Genomic DNA, 25661 nt, shown 5'->3' on the forward strand with positions numbered 1-25661 from the left:
CTCAGCTATTGAGTATCAGCACCTTTAAAATCTCCAGGGGTCACCAATCCATAGTTTTGGCTTTTTGTGGTTTTTTTTCTCTTGTTTATTTATGTTGTTATTTATTTTAGCGCTTGACAACATCATATCCTGGAGAACAGAGAGACACTATCATGCAAGCCTACATTAGTAATGACCTCCTGGACTGCCACAGCAACTGTCAGGTCAGCTGAAACTGAGTTGCCAGTTGTCCAGCTTCTGTGGGGTATTGTTCATTTATGTCTATGAAGTGCTGATCATAAAATTTTATTGCTTTCTGGAAGAGGAGAAGGAAAAAAAGGTAGTGCCAAAACTGGGTGATACATTTAGCTCCCTGTGCTTCACTTCTGTGGGTTGAACCGAAGCCTGAGGCCCTTTAAGTCTTGCTTATCAGATGCTGTGTCTCTTTTTGAGTGATTGTGTATTGTTAAATAATACACTCAATTCATTTCACTGATCAAAGATAAGAACTAAATTAGGACTTCAGTCCCAATGCCGCTATGAAATGTGTCATTTTGCACCTGCAATGATCAACTGTGTTTCTGTGAATTTGAGGTGGATTGGCACCTTTCTTTAGAAATGGGAATTCTGGTGTGTTGATTTTGAAAAGTTGTTTCAGTCCCTGATAACCCAGTACTGTTGCTAAGAAAAGCACAACTTTTTTCATTCCTGTGCATAATTGAGTTTCCCAGTGGTTCAAGGCACTGAGCCTACTTGGTTTACTGTGGCTTTATTGTCTTTGCAACAGTCTCTTGTACCACTAGGAAACATAAAGGATTATTAAATCAACCATCAGTTTTTCTCCCTCTAAATTTCTGTAAGAGGGAAGTTATATGTAAAGCCTGAAATGAAGCAGATAAATAATTTCAGTGTGGTGGTGTTGGTAAGTTACTGAGCTGCTTCCCACACTCTTTGTTGTCAAAGAAAAGCATTCTTGTTCAGGTAATATTACTGCACTTAAGTTTATCAGCAAAGCTAAGTTGTTTGGTTTGTGGGGGCTTTTTTGTCACTGACTGAATATTAATTTTAGGTACCAGCTTTAACTGGACTGTGTTGGCTCAATATAACTTCCATTCTACACCATAGAGTTTAATGGTGTTTTAACAGACTCAGATGAGAAGCTGTACTTTGCCTGTTTGTTCATTTTTCATCTGTCCTTCAGCCTGTTGCCAATAAAAAAAGAAATTGTACATCATCATGCATTCAAATGCATCAGTATGCATTCAAAGGGTTTGGGTTTTTTCTGTGTAAGTTTACTGAAGCTTTTAAAACATTATAGTAAGACTAACTTTTGTGTTTTCCTTCTTTGTGATTTATTAACATCTGCTTTCTTTTTCAGAGAAGTGTCCTCCAATTATTATATTCTAAGAGTGAAGTAGTCAGACAGTATATGGCAAGGCTCATCAATGCTTTTGCTTCACTGATAGAAGGTAAAAGATTCACTGCAAAAAATAAGATAACAATTTCATATAATGCTGTCTTATTGGTGCTTCACAAGTGCATGTCAGTGCACGTGGTAATTTAGAGCCTTATTTGCACCCTTTTTCTAGTGATTCACTATCTTTTGTAGCATGCATTCAAAACAGTTTTTCAATATCTGGAAAGTTTTCATTTTGACACTGTATATTCAGTATTTCTGACTTGTTTTGATGATTTGTGATCTGTGTGGGAACTTACTCAGATACTGCCTTTAATATATACAGTCTTCAGTTTCTCCATGAGGGTTAAAGAGAAAAACCCCCATTAATTAGGGGATTTTTTTCCATTAATTTTCCCCCATTAATTAGGTTTTCTGTGGCCAGACCTGCTACCAGGTTGTGCAATAGTAATTACTGTGGCTCCTGCATTTTCCTGGTCCTCACCTGAATAAATCTTTGTGCATCACTGCTAACAATCCAGATGCATATATATCCAGCTTTGTATCTCTGCCTGTCCCAGATTAGCTCTTGGTTTGTTGCTATTTTTGGAGCTAAGTATTGCTAGGTGCTGAAATCTCATTTGAAGTCAGTAGCAAGAGGGCACCTGACTTTCCCAAGCTCCTTGGACATTTCTATTCTTTTTCTTGATTGTACAAAACTGCTAGATCAGAAAGCATATACTGAAAGTGGATTCTGTGTGGTATTGATTTACAATTGTGGACCTCTGATACCCCAAGTGTCTGGATTGAATGCGACTGGTCTGCTACACAACTTTGTGCAGGTTTGTTTGGATCTTGGCACAAGTTTGTGGCTTGTCAAGAGGAAACTGAGGTCAATCCTGCTTACTTTTCCAAAGAGGGGAAGGTTTTCTGTCATAGCTGCTATCTCAGCATCTGTTCTTTCATCACTTTTTGCACCAGGTCGTGCCTACCTTTCTCAGAACCCAACATTGCTGCAAATGCTGGAGGACAGACTGAAAGCTGAAGACAAGGATTCCCTTACATGGGAGAATGTTCTGGGGGCTCTGCAGAAATTCAGCCTCAGGTGATGAAAGCACAGCGTGTGGTGGTGACAGCAGGGGAGGAAATACAGGCTAGTTAGGCTCTGTTCAGGGAGGAAAGAAGAGCACTTGATCTTCCCATAACAATCATCCGAACCCCTGATGGCTGATGAAAGCAATGTCACTTGTTATGGAGGAGAATTCAGTTTTGCTGACTGAATTAACCTGACTTCCTACCAGCTGTCAAATAAATGTGCATCTCCTGCCCCAGCCTTGTGTGCTTAGTATGTGTTCCTTAACTGAAGAAAGTGAAAATCTTAATGTAGAAAGCTCTGACAATCCTACACGGAAGAAAGAGTTGTGTTGCATTCCAAAGCATAAGGTTTTCATTATCCTTTCTGCAAACATTTTTCAGGGATTTCATCTTTATCCTGTTGACCCCCTTCCTGGAGCAGTCTATGCACAGACTGTCTTGTTACTTTTGCATTAGCAGTCTGACTCATGTGCCCACCACAAAAGAAATACACAAAAGCAGTAAAGGGCATGCTCTATTTATCAAATAAATATGATAGGAGCTCTGTTTTCACAGCAGTCAGGAGGAATACTGAAAATTTGGAAGTTTTTTATTTTCTAAAAAGTAACAATCTTATAGAAGGTTAATTCCAGATACTTGACATAAGGGAAACTTTTTTAATATGTGATCGCATGCTCCCTTGTTTTGCTTAGTCCATGCCACAGACCTGCTGCAATATCCAGCACTAAGAAACATATGAGCTTTCAGGACCAAAGCCAGGAAAGCACCTGCTTTGATCTTTGCAATTTAAGTATAATGACTCTTGGAAATAATGTTATGAAAAATTCTGTTCTTCAGTAAGACTTTTCTACCAGTATATACTTCTTTTTTTGTATTGTAAGGTGCAGAATTTTTATTGTAGATCATGGTTGGCCACCTGGCATTTTATTCACCATAGTCTTTGAGGGCAACTACAAGTTGAGTTAAAAGAGCATGAGATTTAAGAATCTCTAGAGAAAAGTGCAAATAGATTCAAGCAAACAACCTCATTTGTCAAATTGGCAGTACAAAAGTGCTACAGTGCTATGGCTACCTGTGACAGAAGAAGTAATTAATTTGTTTTATGGATCTGTTGTGTGCAGCTGCCTTTTTAAACCAATTAAAAAAGACAATTGAAAATGCCATTTTAGCTGGAGTATGAAGCCCTAGAAAACAATGAAGAAATTTACCTCAGCAGTTCACAGGTTTAAAAAGAACAAAATAAAACAAAAGACAAAACCCTTTGATCTATCCAACAATGTTTTAGTCCTCTAACCATATAGGAATCTCCATCTTCAATTTCTTCAGGCTTTGTTAATTACTTAGTTTAGTGATTCTGCCAAAACAGGTAGTTTAGGGATTTAATTTTTTTGGGGGCAGGCTATTGTATTTTTAATATGCTTGTACTGGCCATAAATGTATATGAAAGCTCTTTATGTTGTGATGTGACATTTGTGATTTGCAATCTGTTTTTGTTTTTTAATCCTAGGCGCACACTGCAGTCAGCAATGATCCAGGATGGGCTCATTTTCTGGCTGGTTGATGTTCTAATAGACCCAGATTGCCTGTCTGATTACAACCTGGAGTATTGTGCTGCCTTGCTCATGAATCTTTGTCTGAGGAGTGCAGGTGTCTTACATTTTGAATTACAACCTTATTCCAAGAAATAGAGAAGATTGTGAATGTTTTTCTCCTGTTTTACCAGGATTCTTTCAAGGGGCTACAATCAGCAGCAGGAACCACAACCAGAGATATTTGAGTGTTAAAACCAATGCTTTTGAGCAAATCTCCTTTCCCAAGATTCCAGTTATGGGAATTCTAAAGAATTAAGCAATGGCACCCTTTAAGATTTGATGATTTTTTATATTAGTATGTGAAGGCTGCCATTGCTACATTCAGGCCCACCTTTCAAAGGACACTTTGTGTCCACTTACAAACTCTGTGTAAGAGATTTCTTTGTAAACAGACAGAACTGGGTTGAGGAGTAAGGGTGAGGAGCTTAACCTTCACCTTGCTTTCACTTCTACAAAGCAGACATTCCCCCCAGGAAAATAAGATCCTCTCTGTATCCAGAGACTTAAAAAGAGCATAAATTAAATTTCCTTTTAAAAAGCAAAGTAAGGTGAAAAAGGGTGAAAAATCATCTGCTTCTTGTAAGCAAAAAAATGCCTTTGGTAAATTTTTAAATCCCCTTTGTGTTGCATCCTGTCCAAGACTACAACTGCATAAATACAGAGTAATTTCACTGATTTCAACTCAGTTGTGCTGAGCAGCATTTGTCAGGAACAAGAAACAGTATTGCTCTGTGGAAACTATATTCAATACTGATTCTAAAAAGTAAGAAAGAAACTTGCTCTGATCTGTTCTGTTTTTCAAGCTTATTTATGCGTTCTCCCTTTGCAGGGAAGAAAATATGTGCAAGTATCCCAAACGCCATGCTCAGAGTTCTTTCTGGTCTTCTTGACCATGAGAATCCTAAGGTATTTGTACATCAAACTTTGGGTTAATGAAAAGGTGGAAAGAAAAATTTAAAAAAGAAAAAAGGAAAAAATGTAAAAAATAAATTGGTTTTGTTTCCTTTATTAGATCCTTGTAAATTAAGTTGCATGAATTCTGCCTAAAATTCACAAATGCATATATTTTATTTTGGTGAGCAGAGATCTTTCTAAACAGAAGCATGTTTTGCTTTAACAAACATTGGCAGCTAAGAATGGCAGCTTTGGATGCAGTTACCATGCAGTCCATGTGCCTTGATTGCAGCTTCTGATGCTGCTTAAATGTCATGCACCAATTCATCTCAAGCTTGACTGTTCATGAGATGAACAATGTGTGATGCAAAACATCAGGTGCAGGGGAGCACATTTGCTGTGGTTTTAAGGAATGCTATAAGAAAGTAGAAGACTTGTGACATTCATGGAGCTGCTTTGGCTTTATTGTCCTGCCTGAGGCTACAAGGCTTGAAGTCTGTCTTGAGTTCATGCTGGCAGGGACTTTTCCCTGTTCTTTGTCCTGTTTTTTGTACTGCTATTAGTGTTTGTCAGAAATTAACCTTTTTTCTGCTTTTCTCTCTTTCTTTTCCTTTTTTTTTTCCTTATGGCTAGGTAAATTTGCAAGAATACATTATCAGAAGCAGGGGGGCTGTTTGGGAAATTGGCATGCAGCACACTGGTTTAGGTCAACCATATCACAGTATATTTGCATCCTAAATTTTCTTCCCATGTGGGAATTTTTGCTTCCCATGTGGGAATATTTGCTTCCCATGTGGGAATTGCTGCAAGTCCAGTCTAGCCTGGTTAAACTCTTTGAAGTATAGTAATTTTATACTTTTGCTCTTATATTTTGATAGTCAGCTGGGAGGAATGGAAGAGTTTTTCTTCATGGTATTACTATTCCTTCCTCTTAGGTCCAGTCATATGTGAATGGAGTACTGTACAGTATTCTGGCCATCCCTTCTGTCCGAGAAGAAGCCAGAGAAATGGTAAGAAGTGCTGCTTTGCAGAGCATGAAGATCAACATCTCTGCCAGAGATGGCCCAGACAGGGCACAGCAGGGCTGTGAGGTGGGAGCCAAGGCATTTTGAGAAGGGAACCCACAAGAGACCCTTCCCCTTTGATCCTCAGGGAAGTATGAATTATTTCTCTCAAACACTTCTGCCATATTTCCAGGTCTTTTTCCCAGGAGTGGAGCCCCAGTAGAGTGAAGGATTCTGTCTGAATTATAAATTAAATGTTGTTTTAGAATTGTGTGTCCTTCTAGCATTTTGTAGACTCCTTGTGGTCCCAGGAGATGCTTTCATCTCTCCTGCTACTTCTTCCACTTATTCTGCACCAGTGAGTAGCCACTAAAAGGACTTCTTGCTGCTTTTCCTTCTGCCTGTTGTAGACACGGTTATTTGGGGAAGGAGCAGGAGGAAGGTTTCAGAACTAGGAACTGATTTCCTGTGAAAGTTAGTCTAATGGTAATGACAGTGTTTCAACTTCTGTGTCCGAGGAAGCTGTTCCTGGGACAGCAGCATGTCTTTGTATCTTAAGAACTAACCCAGAGAGTCATGGAGGCATAATTGTTGTCAGATGTTCTATCTCACAGAGGATTGGAAGTGATCATAAATGATTAAAGACACAACATCAAGGCTATAAGGAGCCATAAAGAGAGAGACCAGGTTTAAAGTCAAAGCTGGTTCTGTTTTCTGCTTCCTTTCTCTGAACCTTGCACTGTTGTCTCTGTGGATGCAAATTTTACCCTGTTCTGATGACTATTGTGGAGGGAATTCAGAAGGCAAAAGCAACAGATCTATTGTAAAAATTTGCTGTTCATCCTGGACATGTCTCTGTTTAAGCCTCAAAGCAATGTAGAAAACATATTTCTTTTGTCTGTGCATCCTTGGAGCTGGCCACCATGGTTTGCTTCACACTGCCTCTGTCTTCCCTGACCAAAAAAAAAAGATATTTTAGCTAACAGATCTCTGTCACTGTGGTGACATGAAATACTGATCTTCCAATGTTTTCTGCTACATCCAGGGAATGGAAGAAATTCTGCGCTGCTTTATCAAGGAAAGAAATGAAGAGATGGTTCGACAGATGGAATTTGTTATCAAGCAACTCAATTCAGGTCAGAACACAGGCAGCTATCAGAGCTTTAAATCTTTCACAAAAGCCATAAAAAAGCTCATGTTTTTACTTGGCATTGGAAACCTCAAAGAGTAACAATGGTGTGATGGTCTGAGAGAGGGTGAATAATGAAAGTCAGGATTTGAAAGTAATGTATTTCAAAATTTCCTTTATGTTGTAGTAATAAAGAAGAAATAAAAGGCTGAGTAAGACGCAATTCCAAAGTTTTGGGATCATAAATAAAATTACCTTTGCTGTTTTCTTTCATGGCAGTGGTCTGATAGTAATGAGAGACTGCTGCCAGCTGCAAAAATGCAGTAGAAATTTGTAAAATAGGATTTAGGGACTAGGTCTGTCTGTGCTCATCTCTTGCTCTATTGAGGTGTAGCTTTATGTGAAATGGCTTATCCTGAATAGGGAGCAGAGACCATCCTTTTTGGAGAGGATGTTGATGGGTTATCAGAGTTGTAGATGCTGTTAATACAGACTGAGAAGTGGAATATTTATTCCATTTTCTGTTGCCTGTGACTGAAAGGAAGACTGAAGAAAGAGAAAGCAAATAATGAAAAGGAGATTAGTTCTGGTTGCATCTTTCTGTACAGTAAACATAGAACAAGTTGAACTGCTCTGTTTGGCTTTTGGAAAGAGAACACAGCCTTTTTTTTTGTTCTTTTGCAAGTTAGAACTTTTACAAATTCTACCTTATAAAAGAACAAATAAAATATTTATGTACTGTATTGCCACTATACAATATTTGTTCTTCAAGGTTATAGAACCGCTCCTCTTCTACCTGAAAATCGCATTTTAAGAGCTTTTGTCGGAGTCACTGATGATTCAGATTTCCAGTATAAGCCTGGCCACTCTTTTCCTGAGGAAATAATTTTGTCCAAAACTTACAATAAGTATTCTGGAGGAGTACTAACTTTTTATGTACAAAAGCAGTATAATATTAAAGTAATTTTAGGGAGAAATAGAGTCTCTTATTAAAAAATATTTGAAAAATAGACAAACTTGCAAGTGCACACACTTTCATTCAAGTCTTGTCAGTAAATACAGTGAGGTGTCATGGTGGATTTTCTGAGAAAGTAACTATTCCAGAGTGTTTCTATTTCTGCCATTTTCCAAAATATGAATTGAATTCAGTGATTTCTGGTAGAATGCTTATAGGATCAAATGATTACAATAGCTGTCCTGAAAAAGAAATGTCTGTATGAGAAGCAGGTTAAATCTTGCTCCTGTAAAACTGAGGTAATAATGAGATCCTGTTAAGTTGTACATGTGTAACTTAACTGACACCATTTTGTTTTGCTTCTTTCTAGAAGAGCCATTCAATGACAGTATTGTGTCTGATGATGATGAGGAAGAGGAGTATGAGGAAGTAAGTAAAGACTTTCTGGCACCTTTTAGAAAAATCCTTAACCTTCTAGAAAGAAAATATTTGTGTCAATAAACCAGACATTGTTTTCTGGTTTTGCTCTTGGTTTTTACATTTACTTAATTATTCTGGCATTAACAAGAAAATTGGATCTCTTTCCATTACCTTTTTTTCATTTGAAGTCCTACTCTTTTATTTTAGCAACTCACCACTTCTGTGATAATTAAAGGATTGACTGGACATAAGTGAAGAGATGAGGAGTTACTGTAGCAGTAGGAATCTTGCTTTCAAGCAGACCTATTGGATGCAGTTAAAAAAAAAGTATATTACCAGAATAGTTTATAAACAGGTTATCACTTTTTCTTAAGGTATCATTATCTATTCAGGGTGTGACTTCATTTGTTGTTTAAAAACTATGAAATATATTTAATAAATTGCTGGAATGTAAGAAAGGGAAACAGTTATTACAAATAAGAAATAAGTCCCATGAGAAAATAAAATAAAATAAGCATGAGAAACTATATAATAATAAATATAAGATGATTAGCTTTGCATTTCCTTCTCTGCTAATAAATGCATTCTACACCCGTATTTCAACATCTTTTAAGAAACTGTCTTCATAGAGCCATGGGTGTAGACAACACAACATACTGGATCACCTTAATTAAAGCAAGATGTAAATCTTGTGAGGGAAATGTTATACCCAGTTTTCACTTGTGGTGTTGCCATTTCTGCATTGCCATAAGTGCACAGTGGAGGCTTGAAAATACAGTGTCAGCAGTTACGTGGGAGTTTTATCTTGAGGAAATCTACCCTACTGCATTTTTATTTTATTCAGAAGCCTTGCTTGAGAAATTTAAAAGAACAGCTATAGTAGTTGTCCTGGAAACAGTATTTGTGCATACTTAGGTGTGCGTATGTGTGTGTTCTTGTATTAGAAGTTCACTGAAAACCATGCTTTTAGACTAAATATAAGTTTTTTGTCCTCAACCAACAAAGAATAAGACAGATAATATTTAGTTGTGTCCACATTCTATTAGCTCATTGCACATTAATGGGAATGACAGTGACTGAGGAAAACGAAATCGAAATTTTTTCCTGTTACTGCAGCGTGACAGCATGCATTTTCTAGTGCACATTGACCTTTTCCTGTTTTGGGAGCAGATAAAAATGCAAATATCCTGACTGCAGCAGGTGCGGTGTGCTCTCAGCTGCTATGGGGTGCGGCATCATGCAGGGTCCAGCCTTTGCTTGGCAGTATCCAGGGAAGCCTTGCACTGGTTGCATTATTTATTCAGTTTTTGTGTTGTGTATACCTTTTGTGTTGTGGCACAATAGCTAATAATAATCCCTTTGCCTAAAGTTAGAGCTGTGTGGAAATTCTAAGTTTAGAGCTAGAAAATAAGTTTTATTTAACAATCAACTCTCCCCTTTTTATTCTTAGGGGAGAGTTCTAAGTGAATTCTAAGGGAATACAGTAAACTTTTCTTGTAGGATTAGATTATTGTAATTGTTTCACCTCCTGCAATCCTGAAGTCTGTTTTTTATAATCTTTCCACTCCTCCAACTGAAAATCAATGCTTGTGGTGCAAGATGAGCTTCCTGGAGATTAATCATTAAAACTTCACTTTGCTTAAAATGCTGCTTTACACCTTTTAACTGACGTTTCAAGGCTTTGAGTGTCTTGGGTGTATAGTGAGAATCCAAGCTGATAATACCTTTGCTTGAAGTTTAATATACTTTTTTAAAGGATACTGTGTTTTGTTGTGAAAACACGTGAATAAGGAGCTCCTTCCTGAAAGGTGTGGCATTGAATTGCATGATAATGTTCAACACTTCCATCACTTTACCTGTTCCTGGGAATGAAAGGAAGGTGAATTCTCTTGTTCAGTCCTACCCCCTAAATGAGTTGCTGCTGCTTACAATCCCAGCAAAGGCTCTAGGTCAAGTCCTTTTGAAATGTATTTTTGCCACTGGACCATCATGTGATTAAAATGGACTTCTGGCATTTCTTATTGTTTGACTCAAAAAACAACTGCAGGCTTTTGTGTCCAATTCCAGTTTTTCATTATCTTCGCCATTATATTAAAAAGAAAAGCCAAATTTGAAACTGTTTTTAGTGTAACATTAATTGCAACACGTTCTGAATCCTTATTGCTGCTGGAAACTATAATTCTGTTCTGCTACAAGGACATCTGTTTTCTTAGTCCCTCAGTTTGGAAAATATAGTTTACAAATATAATGGCAGTAATGCATAATGTTGTTACTTTGTTAAATAAACAATGATTTGTTGACTCACTACCTCAATGATTTGAACTCTTTTGTATTTTAGAATTGCAGTGAGTTATTGTTCTCAATGGTGTTCTGTGATAACATCTGATGTTGTGATCTGGCAACAGAAAGTTTTGGAAAATTTTATCCAAAATCTTACTTTTATGTAACTTTTAAACCACTACAGACTGAATACATTTCAGGATATGTCCATATGTTGCGAATTTAGTGACATGCTGTCAGACTGCTTACTGATGTTAGAATTTGTTGCTCAATACATGTATTTATACCTTTTCAACTTAAGAAACAACAAAAAGACTCTCATGCAGCCTTAATTTGCAGGTTTTGCTCCAGCTTTAATTATTTGCAAGAGCATGCAATGTTCCCAGTGCTGTTACTATTACCTTTCATGGAGTTTTTTTGCTTTTATCTGTGTTTAATTTAGAGTTGATGAATTCTCTCCTGGCTTTGAGCAGATCTTGTGGTAATGACTACTTTCTCCTAAACACTGTGGCTAAGATGCAGTTGAGCCTGTTAGAGGAAAATTCTGTGATTTCAGAAGTTCAGGATTCTGTACTGCGTAACGCTGGAGAACATAACCATATAAAAAATGTCTCTGTGTGTGCTGTTATTGAGAAATAAATTGGCTTTTGTGTTTGGCTGGTAAGCTTTAAATTAACTAGTGTAGAGCTTAAGATACACTGGTTCCTGGAGTACATACCCAGCCCTGAGATGTCAGCCTTCTGGGGTGTGTTGACACCCACAGTCACAGTGTGTATTTCCTGGTGCTCAATATTCTCTTGACTGGTCTGTTAATACTAACTTAATTTATCTTCAATATTTGATCTTTGCGCTTGTTTTTTTATTTGACTTGGACCATCTTGAAAAGCTGCTTGTTAAAGTGAATATGTGATATTGTAGCTCTGATTCCAAAGCTTGGTTACAAGCTGCAGCTGTGTGAGGTGCCTGTACAGTGAGGATTTATCAGACACCCTGTGATCCGCTGTCACTCAGCACCTGGCAATAAAATCAGAGAGCTGCAGTGTGAAAATCCACTTCAGCCACAGAGCACATCAAAAGAAAGGGCTTAATCACAGGGCTTCCAGCCATTACCCTAAAGGGCTTGGCTTCCAACATCTGCTGCAGCCTGTGAGCAGTGGGGAACAGGGCACCAATTGTGTTATTTCAGCAGTGGAGTGATGGCACATGGGCAAAGTCCTTATTTTGTACAAGGAGGCAGAGGGGGGACGCTTGGACACTTTCAGGCTCGGTTACCTGGCAGGTTAAATAATGTCAGGGAACAGATTGGCTGCATTAAGAAACCTTGTTAAAAAAAAAAAAGTCCCTCAGACCTATTTATAGAGCTTGGGTGGGAGGTGATGGGTTGTTTTTTGCTTGATACAGATGATTTTTGTCTAGTCTACAAGTGTTTGTCCTTTTGCCATCATCTGTGTTATTTTTCACACATACCCAGCTTTCCAGAAAATTAAAAGCTGATTGTGACTATTTAAAACTGAGTCTAAATCTCACATCTTCATTTTCGTTGTGCTCTGGAGTTCATCAGAGTCCAGTGGACATTGTTTTTAATGGAATTTGTGCCAGACTCTCTACATAACTATGCAATATACTTTTTTAGAATGATTCCTTTACTTTTTCTCATTTACTGTTTTTGACAGTCATTTACATTTACTGTCACAACAGGTTTCAAAAGCAAAGAACATTTTCTTCATCGGGAGTGGGTCTGTCTTAGGATATCTTGTGCAGGACAGGAGAGAATTCTTCTCAATAGCAAAACACAAGCAAAAGTACTGTCTTGTTCTTGTACTACTGGTTTTGGTTTGCTGGAGGAATCCCTCAAACTTCAAAATTTCATGGTTTTTTTGATCTGTAGAAGCTGCAGATCTTCCATGAAAGATGGATCACCCATAGCTATTCTAGAAATGGGCACCAGAGAGTGAATTCTTGGTAGTTTTTACTTGTAGTTGGTTACATTTGGGTTTGTGGAATAAAATCAACAGAGGGCTGTTGCCTCGTTGTATGATCTTTTTATCCTGAAATACTGATTCCAAGCTTTTTGTACCAGCTTTTGGGGTTTTTTTTTTAATTACCAGCTTTAAAGCTTCCTTGCACACCTGAGTTTCTTGTTGCCTTGCAGGAGGACAATGACATCCTGGAGCCTGATCTGGACAAAGATGAGGTTTTGCTGCCTCAGCTGGGGGAGCTTTCAGGAGAGAAGCTGCTAACAACAGAGTACTTGGGAGTGAGTACCACTCCTTAGAATCTTTAAAAAATTAATTTCCTGGGTTAAGTGTTTCATTTCAGTAGTTTCATCACTTTATTCAGTTTGTTCCTTGAAGAGGCAGGTGCTACCTGCAGAGCAGTCTGGATCTTTCACAGTCTGTGTATGAGCTGCTGCTCAGGAGAGGCAGAACCAGTGTGAGAAAGGAGCTACCCTTTCACAGGGGGTGGTCAGGCTGTGGCTTAATAATAAGCTACAGGCAGCCTTAGGGTTCCAGCGCTACACCAGTGACTCTGAGCACACAAAGCAAAGTACTGAGCAGGTTAATAACTGGAACATTCTGCTGGTCTGAAATTATTTTAGAAAAAAGAAAAGTTGAAAAGTCAACTGCTCCTGCAGGCGTTGTGCCGGATCAAGTATTGTCTGCCTTACTTCAAGCAGCAAAAAGCTATTAAGTAAAAAAGCATAAAGTTTGTATGAATGCCATTTAGTGTGCTGTGACTAATTTGAGATATTCAGAGGGCTGGAGCACCTCTCCTGTGAAAACAGGCTTAGAGAGCAGCGTTATTCAGCCTGGAGAAGAGAAGGCTCCAGGGAGAGCTTATTGTGGGCTTTCAGTCCTAAAAGGGTCTACAAGAAAGCTGGAGAGGAGCTTTTTCACAAGAACATGTAGTGATAGGACAAGGGGGAATGGCTTCAAACTGAAAGAGGGTAGGTTAGGTTAGATACAAGGAAAAAATTCTTCCCTGTGAGGATGGTGAGGCTCTGGCACTGGTTGCCCAGGGAAGCTGTGGCAGCCCCATCCCTGGAAGTGTTTGAGGCCAGGCTGGATGAGGCTTTGAGCAACCTGATGTAGTGAAAGGTGTCCCATTGCAGGGGGGTTGGAACTGGATGGTTTTTATGAACCTTTCCAACCCAACCCATTCTATTATAAATGTGCACCTTCTGGATTCAAAAGTCCAGAATCCTGGCAATGGAAAAGTGACCTGAGAGAAGATGTTGTGAAAGAGCTTTCAGTGATTCCAGGAAGTTTTATGCAGTGACACCAGAATGCAATTAAGTTTCTGCTGCAATGTTTCTAAAGAATTTTCTCTATGGCTTCAAATACCTGTTTTTCCACTGCATTAATTTTTTTTATTCATTTTCTGTATATCAGATAATGACTCACACTCCAAAAACTAAGAAGAAGCAATTTGCTGGTGTCCATCAAAGTATAGATGAGCCTCTCCAGAGACCTGTGACACCAGGTTATCACAGAACTGCATATCAAATGTAAGTCCAAACAAATCAGACGAAGTTGGATTTTTAAGGTTTTTTAAAAAGCATAACAACAAAGAAAAGAAGCCCATAACAATGCCTAATAGCTAAACCTTCTCTATCTAAAAGTGCATGGCCATTGTCATTCATTGTGGATAATTTCAAAAAAAGGAGCAAAACATTGCAGGCAGAGAAAGGTCCACTGGCTGAGGTCACATGCTCAAAATAGTTCAATGAATATATACTGATCAGGTTGATTTAAATTTGCATTATATCCCACATGTTCTTGCATCTTCTGTAAAATATTTCACTGGAAAGTTGCACCAAATGTCTACAATGCCTGGGGTCTTCCACTTCACAAGCAATAAAGCGTATTTGCTCTGGGGAGGTTTGTTAGAGGACAGAGGAAAAAGAAAATGGATAGGATAAAAATCTTGTTATGTTGTGTTTCCCTGCTTTGGAAGAAATACATTTTCCATCAGAAGTGTTTATGGCACTTGGCTCTTGGTGTGATTTGAGTCAGAGTAGAAGGCTTATTGTAAATGGAATAAAGGAGTCTTACCATGTAGAGCTCCTTGAATATTCACTGCCTTCTGTTAGAACAAGTATATCTTAATTTCTGAGATTAGATTTGTCCTGTTCACAGTCCTGAGTGAGGAAGTAAGATATCAATGAGATCCCAAATTAAAATGATTTTTAAAATTTCAGTTGCATAATTTTGGATTTGGTAGCTATGATACAGGCATGTTTATTGTGAGGATTTAATGTTTTTATTTCTGTGGATACTTAATCTGAGACACTACAAGACTAACAAAGTGTGAATACTCAATATACATTGCCACTTTACTGTGGAGTCAGTGTTAGAGTTCAAGGTCCCACTTCCCCTGCACAGTATTTTCCCCATGGTGGGCTTGGAGACCTGGACTCATCCTGTGGAATTGGCTGTTAGGGCAGTGTTACAGTCCTGTTTTTAAAAGTTACTAGAAATTCGTCTGCCCAAATTAATGTGTTAATGAGCCCATATGCCAAAGTCAATATTGTGCATTTTATTTGATAATAAATATGAGAGAGAGAGGGAGAAGAAGGAAGAGAAAGAAACAGAAAAGAAGTGGAGGCGCAGAAAGACAGTGACAGAGACAGATTAAAGAAAGTCTCACCACTCCATGGATCCCAAGGATGTTCTGTTGATCCTCTCCAGCTCTGGTCTTCTTGGTGCTGAGGGTGCCCCAAAAAGCACAGAATGCAATGGATGAGGACATGGCCAGGCCAGGTGGGAATGCCCAGGTACCTCCCCTGGGGGGGCACTTTGACTCAGTTATTGCAGCAGGCTCTGTGGCTGTTGCATCACTTTGCCTCACGTGCAGTCCTGTGGTGCAAGGCCTTCGGAATGAGTCTGAGGAATGCTTTGGGGCTCTTTGATGGATTGTGACACCCCCTCAGCTGCCTCCCACATCAGTGTCCCATGGATGTGGCCTGTGGGGATGGGGGTTTACACAGCTGGGCCAGTTTGTGTAAGGGAGGATGGATGTTCAGTGCCTCTGACCAGAGGCTACACCCAAAACCGCCTCCCCACCTCGTTTCAGGGGGAGTCTGTGTAAACCTGGCCTCTGTGGGCTGTGGTGTCCCTCACCCCAAACCCAGCCAGGGATGATTCTCTGCTGCATTAGGCTTTCTTGTGGATGCATTCCTTGCTCTCAGCCTTGTTTGCTTCTCCCTAGACCTGAGGTGATTGAACATATCTTTATCTTATCTAAGCTGCTTAACTCACAGTTCAAAGTTCCAGCCAGGCATCTTCAAGGAGGGGGGGCTTCTGTGGTTGCAGCTTCTTTAAACTGTTTTTGCTATAGGGCAAAACTCCTTCCTCATAATGTTTAAGGCCTGAACCATTTCAGTCCCTGACTGGCAGCCTTACAGCCTATTTAGAAAGTATATTTTCAGGAATAAATCATCATTATCACTGGAGTGTCTAAGCTTTACCTTCCTGCTTTATAAGTGGAGAGAAAACCAAGCTTGTGAAAATGAAATTGCTTTCCTCTGGGAAGTCAAAAAAATGGTATCAAACCCATGGGAGTGGCTTTTATTTCCCTGTGTCATGTACTGTACTGCAATTTTTGCATCAGAAATAATCTCTGGAAGTGATTGCTGCCTCTCTTTGGCACCCTCTACCCAGGCAGGGTGTTTACTTAAATGCCCCAGGATCCTGGAGTGACTGGAGTCTTGTATTTGGCACAACTTGAATCCTCTCAGTTGTGCAGCTTGTGCCTCTGCAAGACGGCTGCAGGTCACTGCTGGATACAAATTAAAACCACATTTCTATCATGCTGGTTCTGGTAGCTCTTGGTCTAAGAGAAGTGTTAGTTTGATGGTGTGAAGCAGCCTTTACAGATTGCCTCACTATGCAAACTAAAGAGGAGAAATATAAACAGCAGAAATCCAACACTGTGAAAGTAAGTGAAAATTAATTTCCCTCCTGCTCTGCCCAAATGGTAGAAATACTATGAGTGTTTGATGCTCCCATGTTTTAAGCAGGAAACAAGCAGTACCACCCTGAATGAGAAGTTTGTCCTTTGTACCTAACTAATTTGTGTGCAGGAAACTGCAGTGAGTAGATGAAGACGTCCTCGAACTACATTTTGCAGCAAAAAAGGACAAGCTTTGATGGCTTTTATGCTGTTCTAATTTTAGTACAAATTCATTTACTAAAATAAGGAAATACTCACTTGGAAATTATTGCAGGAGGAAGACAATAAAGACTTAGCTGCCTTAATTTGAAAGCAATATCTGAACGGGATGTATTTTGTAGTTTAAATAATTTAAGTGGCTTGTATCATGTGAAATCTCACGAAAAATGTTAGACATTTTTGCCCTGGATACAGCTTGTCTACCAGATACAATCCAGGACAGTTCATTTGAATTATCTGAAGTCTCGTATTCAGCAGAGTGGTTAAACTACGTTAAAATTTTTTGTAAATGCTGCCATTCAAAATTGAAGTGAATATAACTTGTTTGAAGTTCTTCATGTGAGACTCAATGTAATATATTCCATTTAAAAACATCATGAAAGAGGAAGCAGTTGAGGAGATACTATAACGTGTCTCTTTGAGTTGTTGATTCATACCTCCAAAAGGGAGGGGGGTGAAGATCTTTAGTGCTGAATAGAAGTATTCACACAGAAAATTAATGCAGAATAGCCACTGCACATGAAGAAGCCATTTCATGCTAATTTTTCTATGACTTCCCAGTGCAGACAAGGCTCTAGTTACTTCAGATGAATTGTCATGGGATCCCTGTATGGACAAGCTCTTGCTGTATGGAGCTGAGGGAATCAGGAAATACTGGAAAGCTGCCTTCTTTTTTTTTTTTTTTTTTTTTTCATTTTTCCCTCCTTCTTTAAAGACTCGCTGGCTGAGATCACTCAGGGGGGCCTGAACTACTTAATATTCTGCTAGCTATTTCCTTAGAAACTGATTTAGCTGTGAAATCATTAACTGCCTCCTTGGACTGCATCCTTTTTACTAGAAATGTGGTTTAGTTACCTTAACCTGGTATTGGGCAGGGAAACTTTCCGTGTCTGCCAACTTCTTTCTTCTTTTCACACCCTTTCACTTATGCTGTGTTTTATTGCTTACTAGTAAGCAATTGTGTCCCTGTTCTGTCCTTCAGCTGCTTCAGTTTCCCACTGATCCACTTCACTTATGAAATCAAGTGTTTTATTTGTTGCCTACTTTGTTTTAAGTCAGTGTTGCATATTGCTCTTTAAAGTGAAATCCTTGGAACATTCAGAAGCAAATCTTAAATCCTTGAAAAAGCTAAGTATTGAAGATCTCTCAGGGCCATTTCTACAGTCTTTTTCTTTAAGTGTCATGGTGGTATTTTGGGTCTTCAGACTGCAGGGAGTTAGTTTCCTTTCCTCAGCTCCTTTATTGCAGTAGGAAAAAATGTTAATTTCAAATATGTTTGATGTCAGCTGGTTTGGGGGAGCTACAGTCAAACAGTTTAATTACATCCTTAGTACTGGTTTGCAATATGAAAATTAAAATAACTTCAATGTGTATTATGTCATTACAGGCAATTAGAAGAAATTAGAATTTACTCTGATTAAACTTTTTATACTGTAAGCATTCACCTTGCATTCACCTTTCTCCTCCAGGCCAGAAAATGGTTCCAGTTCCTGTCACGACAGGGATGAGAAGCTGCAGTCTCCAGCAAGTGGTGCCTCTTCCACTTGTGGTGGGAGACAGTCCAGCATTTCTGACTTCTGCATTTCCCCCTCATGTAAGGATGGCCTGTGGGTGCTGTTCTTAATTGCTGACATCTTCCTTGACTGGGGCAGGTGTGGGGGGCCTGGACTGTGTGTTGTAGATTGGGGATTCTTTTTTTGTAGTGTGGGAATGGCCCTCTGTTTATAGAGCCTGGGTCAGTCTGCAGGGCCTTGGGGCACCCTGCAGCTGAAGAATGGCCACAGAAGGGAACGTGTGGCCAGCAGACACCAATGGTCTCACTTGCCTCACTCCATCTTGCTTCCTGTGGGAGTGCCAAGGCTCAATCTCAGGGCTTCCGCTGTGTGAAGGATACTCTGCAGTGTCCCCTCCCCAGGGAAGGAGCTGCAGCCAGAGGCAGTGCACTTCCCAACAGGCAAAGGCCCTTGCTTGATCAAATATCCCTTGTTTGGATCTAAATGAATCACTGTCTGCTGGCACCTGCAGGCTCTGTTGGCTGGATCTCAGTGTTAGAGCTGAAGGCAGCTGCAGTTATCTGCTGAGATTTGCAACTGCATTCAGACCATCCAGGGCTGTGGAGGATGGGCAGCCTGGTGCTGTGTGGCTGCATTGTGGGTGATGCTGTTAAAGATTCTGCCCTTGCAGCTTCAGCTGAAATGAATGCAAACTCAGCTGGGCCTGAGAGCTCAGAAACATGTGATGGAATTTAAAAGGTTATAGCCTTCTGATCTACTCGATTGCTGAACTTCTGATATCCACGAGATCTTGCAACTTTGGATGTTGGAATTTCAACCTTCCTGCAGGGATTCATTAACATTTACAATATAGATCTAAGGCAATTTGCTCAGCAGTCATAGATAAAGGATCTTGCAGCATATCCGGGACAGAATTATTAATAAGTTCAGGCTAAGTGTGCCTTTTCTTTTCTGAAAAATATGCTTTGAAGCAGTAAAGGAATAGCATACTTTTAATTCTATTTTTTTAAAATTTCCTAAAGGAAATGAAAAGGATTCTGAGAAAAGTAACTGAGGTCTTGCAGACAGGAATTCACTTGTGTAATGCCCAGAGCTGATAAGTGTAACATGCTGAAGGAGAGGAGGACAGGAGCAGGAGAAGCTCCTGTCCATGATGGGCACTTGGGTTCTTGCTGTTGTGCAGCAATGGGAGCTGCTGTTCTCAGCCTCACTGTGCACAGTAACACCTTGAGTACAGCTCAGGGGGTTTGGCTGCCCTTGGTCAGCAACTCACACCAGCAAAGGTTGTAAACCAAGTAAAAGCATACTGACTTGGCAGTGCTCCTGCAGAGAAGGAAAAAAAGAAAGGATTTTTACATACCTGTGCTTTGCAAAGGAAATTAAACCAAGTAGTTATCAAGGGCGTTCCTATTAGGTGTTTTAAAGTGTAACTGGATGCAGTTCCTAAGGCATTTTGCAGCCATCCAGAGCCCAAGTGAACAGATTTTGATCTCTTTCCAGTGAGATGCATGCACTCACCTCTGTCACTTTTGCTGTGCTACTGATGCTGTCTGATTGTTTTGTAGAGATTTGTGAAGAGGTTTAAACAGGCAGCCTGAGTCAGTCAGCAAAGCAAATATTGTTAGTTTTTGATGAATATTGATTTAAAGTGTTCATGCTGAAGATATTTCTGCCAGCTTAAATGTTTCATTTTGTCAGAACTTTGCTTGTAGCCTCTGTTTAAAACATTCTGTTAGCTGCTTTCAGTCAAAATTATATGCAGGTGGCTACTAATAAGACTACTAGATTATATTATTTTCCTGCAGAAAAATCTGTGAGGTCAGAATATACAACATACTGCTAGTTTATATGCATTATAAATGTAAAAACAGAAATAATTTTTGTCTGTGACAGAGGAGATTTTCCCTAGCATTAATTCAGGCTTTAAAATAACACTGAGCTACTTGAAAGATGGCCTGAGGTTTGTTTTGGGTTTTTCCAAGTAGCAGTGACATATATGCTTGTCTTTCTTATCTTTTGAGATTTAGAAATGAGGTGTAAGAAAAAAAGAAGAGAAAAGAGGGACTGCACTGCTGGACCCCCTGGTTGTTATTTCAGTGACAGGACTTAATTCTGCAGGATGATAATTGAGCTGGGTCTTTGAACATCTCCACGTTTCCAAAAGGCATTGGGGATTATAATATTTAAATTAAAAAGGCTTTAATTTAAGACAATGGAAAATAAGCCCTTTCTCTTCTGTTGCCTTCTAAGATACAGCAGGGAACAGAAATGTGTAAAAATAATGGTACTGCTTCTAGAGGCTTTCATGATGCTCTGCCAAACATCTCTGCTGTGTAATAAATATGCTGTTTATTGACTTCTGATCTTGGTCTGATGGTCATTCTGCAGTACCAGGAGCCTGCTTATTTCAGAATATTTGTTTCCCAGCATCACATGAGTACCTTGGGACTCAGAGTTTCATGCAGCCAAGTCACAAAATGAATAGTAAGAGGCAATGAGTGAAAAAAACAGAATAAAACTTCATGTGAACAATTAGCCTCCTCAAGGGGCTATCTCAAGGAGGCTAAGTTTAGCCTCAAGGAACCTTGATCCTCTTTTGTTTACCAAAAATGAGCATCCTTCTTTAATGTCCTCCTGGAAATATTTTATTGTTCTTGAATTGGTCTGATTTTGTCTGGGTCCATCCTCTCCCCCTTTATGCTTTGGTAAAGAATCAATCATTCTTGCACCCTTTTTTATTTGTCTCCTGTGGGCAGAAAACTTGTGATCAAAGATGAGCCCTGGTCATCTTCCTACACTTACTATGCTGAATGCCAGACAGAACATGTGCTGGGCAGCAAAATGCTTGTCTGAGAGTGACCTGATCTGCATTCTTTTCAGCATGAGAGAGCAAACCAGGACAGCAGCCTGTCCTGAGCATGGCAGGAATGGAGCTAGGGATTTTCCCTAAACTTTCATTGAACTTGCATATCTTGGTAGCCTTGTGGTTCTAAGCAAACTGAGTGTCTTTCACTTCCCCATTAGAGTAAGGCAGAAATTGAGTCTAACAGAACTGTTACTGTGGATATGTACAACAACTGCAAGGGGTTGTGTTCCTGTGGCTTTAATGAGATATTGGATGTAGCTGATGTGTGTTAACTGCAGGTCTGCATGGTCCTATCCCATTGCAAGTGCACAGTGTAGCCAGTTTTATTTTCCAACTGCAGAGGGCTTAAATTATCACACTTGCAGCTGTTTTGCTCAGGTGACGAGCCCTAATATACTCTGCCACACAAACTCAGTAGCCTGCCAAAACCTCAAGGTTTCCTTCATACAGCAGGAGTTGTGACTTGATTGTATTTCTAATAAAACTGTAAGGAGACAACTCCTCACTGAACTGTGTTTCTTTTTTAAGCAGCAGTTGAAATGAAGTCATCTGAAGTATTTGCATCAGGCCACAGAATGGACCAACACATCCCAGCTGGTGATACCTTATCTTCTCAGTCTGCTGACTTCACTGAGGACAAAATAAATGGTCAATCACACAGGTATGATCTATCCAGAGAATACCTAAAATTGTGAGAGGAGTCTGACAGGATTTACCAGCTAATTCCATGCTGCTGTAAAGACAATCTGTGAAGTTACTTGATGTGTGATGTAGTCTGGCCTGAGACAGCTGTGGTTGTGCTTGCCAAACAAAATACCCTTTGCTGTGCCAGAGGCAGCTGCTCCATTTCTAAGCATCTGGTTCAGAATGAGGGAAGTCTCAAGCAAGACATTATTAATGAACTTCACATGTATGCTCAATGCAGCCTTGTGAAAACAAAACTTCCTGATTGCTTCCTTATATGACTCAACAGTAGTCCATGAAAATCATTTATTAGTAAAGAAATAGGTAGGACTGTGGGAACAGGAATTAACATGCAGAAGGAAGAAAAATGAAGCATTTAACTGGGTTAAGAGTGCTTAAACATTCTGAGTTGCTAGCACTGCTCACCAGAGTCCTTCATTTATGAGATCACCCAGCAATGGGTTTCAACTCTTCCTTGAAATCATTCCTGTAAAATTCAAGGTCTTGCTCTCCTTATCCTGCTTATCCTGTTCACCTTAAGCCCTCTGTGAAGCCTTTGTCACGTGTACAACTGTGATGTTATATCTTGGATAAGAACAAGGAATTAATTAGCAATTGGACTAAAGTCTACCAAAGTTTTCAGAGCCTGCATTTGTCCTTCAGACATTAACAGCTTTTTCCTATAGGTAATTAGATTGGGCCAAGTTTTAAACAGTGTAGACAAATTTTAAAAGCAAATATGTTCCAGAACTAAAACACAGAATGGGTGGAGATGTGTTAAAGGAAAGCTTTTACAACTCTTTATGCGCCTAATTTTTCAGAAGTGCTTGGTTATTTGTGTCAATTTCGGCTCTAGCACTTCAGAAAGATTCTGTGTCTAGAACTTTGTTTCCTTCATGCTTAAAGATGCCAGTGTGTGGTTTGGGGGTTTTTGGGGGGCTGGTGTGGCTTTGGTTGTTTGATTGGGTTTTTTTCCCCAGTTGTACTGTTTCCATGGGGAGATCTGAGCAATTATACATTGTCAACAAACTGTCACTGTTTTCAACTGAAGTGATTAGGAGTCATACCTCTGGGCCAGCATTGCTGGTTTTATTTCTGTTGTCTCTTGTAACTGTAGCTAAGCACATAATAGAAATACAAACAGACCATACAAATTTATGACCAAATTGTTTGCTTTGTGGTGGAGATAGGGATATTATTTTTCAGGCTTTGCTTCCAGGAAGCAAGTAAAATTGGCAGCATCTTGTCCCCCACCTTAGTGAGATGCTTTGCTTCTCTACATAACCTATTATTAAAAAGGTGTGTTCCCCGTAATTTTTAATATTTGTTCACAAACATATGTATAAATCTCAGGATGGGATTTATAGAAGTGAAGGCACAGGTGCAGTATCCTGCAGAGGAAGATCATATCTTTTCACCCTGTGTTTCCTCAGCATGCATGCCGTAATTTGGATTTCCAAACACAGCCTTGAGTTACAGATACAGGAATGCAGCCATTCTCAGTTGAAGAGAGCACAGGGTTTTCTATGTCAAGGGTCTTTTGTTAATATGTTGGTGTTGCAATACCTGCAACTAGACCTGCCTTTTCATTCTTTCACTCCTGGACGCAGACTATAATTTGTTTGCAAAACAAACAGGACTAATAAATCACTTCTTTGCTCATAGTTTTGTCCACTGTAAGAATTGCCTCCTTCCTGGAGGCAAATACCTGTTTGACAAATACCAAGACCTTCCTAGAAGAGGTATGTATGAGAAAAGGAGGGCTGAGTTGGGCTGTGGAAGTGGACACTTCCCTTTCCCCTCTTCCTTAGCAGTGTAAATTGGGAGCCAACTTCAGAGTTGAGTGAAAGGATGCAAAATCAATTGGAGAGAAGAATGAGACCTTAGTAGTGACATTTCTGCTGCAGCTGTTTTATTTCTACAGGAACAAATGATTGTTCCAACTGATGCGGGTCAGACTGAGTTAAATGACAAAATAAGCAATAAAAATGACACTGCTATATTGCTATATGGAGCTAAAGATGTTTAAATATCTCTGTGGTCCACGCCTTGAGGTTTTATCTAGCCAGTCTTATTTTTTGGTTGTTTTACCAATCTGTTTCTGCTGCCATCGCCCACCTCCTCCTTTGAAGCTGAGACAAGTATTAACACTTGTAATAGTCAGAGGGCTGCAGAGATGGTTCTTAGCAGAGCAGTTAGCACGTCTCTGCCCTCAACAGCAGCATATACATATGCGAAATACAGACAATATGCTATTTAAAATACAAAAGGAACACTTGCTCAAATCTCCCGGCAAGGTGAAGCAGGGCTATGGAAGGGCTAATCAGTACTGACTCAGCAGCATTCCCAGGGAAGGAGGGGAGATCAAATATCTTGAAAATCCCCCTAATCACCCCTTCTGATGGTCACAAAGGGTTCTTTTGATGGAGCTAATAACACGGGGACTTTCTATTTTGAATCGCCGGTTTTTAGACGCACCTTTCGATGTCCTGCCTTTGGCTCTTTTATTTCCCTTTTTAAATATGATGAAGTTTTCATGTAGCTGTTACTTTAGTTTAACCTTTTCTCCTCTTAAGAGAAAATCGACTCACTCGGGCAAACATTAATTTAGATTCAGAATTATTTTAGAGACTTGCTATTTCCTGGTAGCCTCCATTTTTTTAACTGTGAAAAGCTATATTTATGCTGGCGGCAAGGAAGGGCAGTGTATCCCCACACAGTTATTGACTAAATTTTAAAGAATGGTATTTTTGCAGACTGTGAAATAGCAGCACCTGCTTTATGTTCTCAGTGTGAGCAAGGAACCTGTGTGTTTAGGGAATTTATTTTAGAGATGCCATCGCAGCTTTTTGCTCTCTTGACAAAGCCTTCAGGGCGTTCTACAAATCTTATCTCAGACAGGAGCCAGGGAGGCTGCCTATGTCTGCCAAGACTGACCTGTACCTGGAAGAAATCCGGGTGTCTGTGCCCTAAAAGGAGGTGTTCCTGTGCTGTAGCATATCTGTGTATTTTTTGCACCCTAGAACGAGTCACTGGATGTGATAAACACAACAGAAAACAAGCTAAAGCTCAGTTCCTGGTTTGCAGGTAATTTAAGTACCCGTGTTCACTCCTCTTGTGCAGAGTGAGGTTTGGGTAGGACGGACAGGTCAAGAGCCAGGCTGGAGGCTGTGCAGTGAGCACACGGCCCAGGCAGTGCCTGTGGTGCCATGTTCCTTTCCATTTGCAGCCTCTCTGAGGTTTGAGCACCTGCCAGGCTGTCCCAGCATGTACTGCAGGTTTCACTTGCTTGCAGCCTCACTATGCAGATGTGTTTCTCCATGCATTGCTGACCCTTTCCCTCTCCTCCTCCAGTGACTTTGCCCTGGCCTTCACCAGCAAACCCAAGATCCTGCGCACTCCTGACGGGCAGAGCAGCAGCCCCAGGAAGGGAAAGGTCCCAACCATTGCCCCCCAGTTCTCTCAGTCTGGACCCCTACAATCAAGCCATCCAAGCTCCTCAGGATCTACAAGGAGTAGACAGAGTAAGTGGAAAATGTCATCGTTCTGTTTGTCATTGTTGGGTGGGAAAGGAGGGAGCGTTGTAGAAACTCTTCAGGAATGAAGTGGTAGGCTACAAATGTGCCAGGAGTGTATGACATTGTGCTTGTCATCTGCAGGATGTACAACCATGTAATTA

At 39.9% G+C, this 25661-nt stretch overlaps 1 protein-coding gene across 2 annotated transcripts in view; it reads left to right on the top strand.

Moving 5' to 3' along the window:
* Window positions 1-25661, top strand: part of ARMC9 (armadillo repeat containing 9) — a 57910-nt gene that overhangs the window by 25243 nt on the left and 7006 nt on the right. For both annotated transcript variants that reach the window (XM_005418971.2, XM_031055468.1), the window contains 13 exons: window positions 111-203; window positions 1358-1448; window positions 2357-2480; window positions 3978-4117; window positions 4892-4968; window positions 5892-5966; window positions 7006-7096; window positions 8415-8473; window positions 12897-13001; window positions 14137-14252; window positions 18388-18512; window positions 21830-21959; window positions 25337-25506. In XM_005418971.2, the coding sequence (XP_005419028.1) occupies window positions 111-203; window positions 1358-1448; window positions 2357-2480; window positions 3978-4117; window positions 4892-4968; window positions 5892-5966; window positions 7006-7096; window positions 8415-8473; window positions 12897-13001; window positions 14137-14252; window positions 18388-18512; window positions 21830-21959; window positions 25337-25506 (1396 nt within the window). The remainder of the gene's footprint in view (window positions 1-110; window positions 204-1357; window positions 1449-2356; window positions 2481-3977; window positions 4118-4891; window positions 4969-5891; window positions 5967-7005; window positions 7097-8414; window positions 8474-12896; window positions 13002-14136; window positions 14253-18387; window positions 18513-21829; window positions 21960-25336; window positions 25507-25661) is intronic.

The sequence above is a fragment of the Geospiza fortis genome, unplaced genomic scaffold (genome assembly GCF_000277835.1).
Source record: "Geospiza fortis unplaced genomic scaffold, GeoFor_1.0 scaffold172, whole genome shotgun sequence".
Classification (NCBI taxonomy): Eukaryota; Metazoa; Chordata; class Aves; order Passeriformes; family Thraupidae; genus Geospiza; species Geospiza fortis.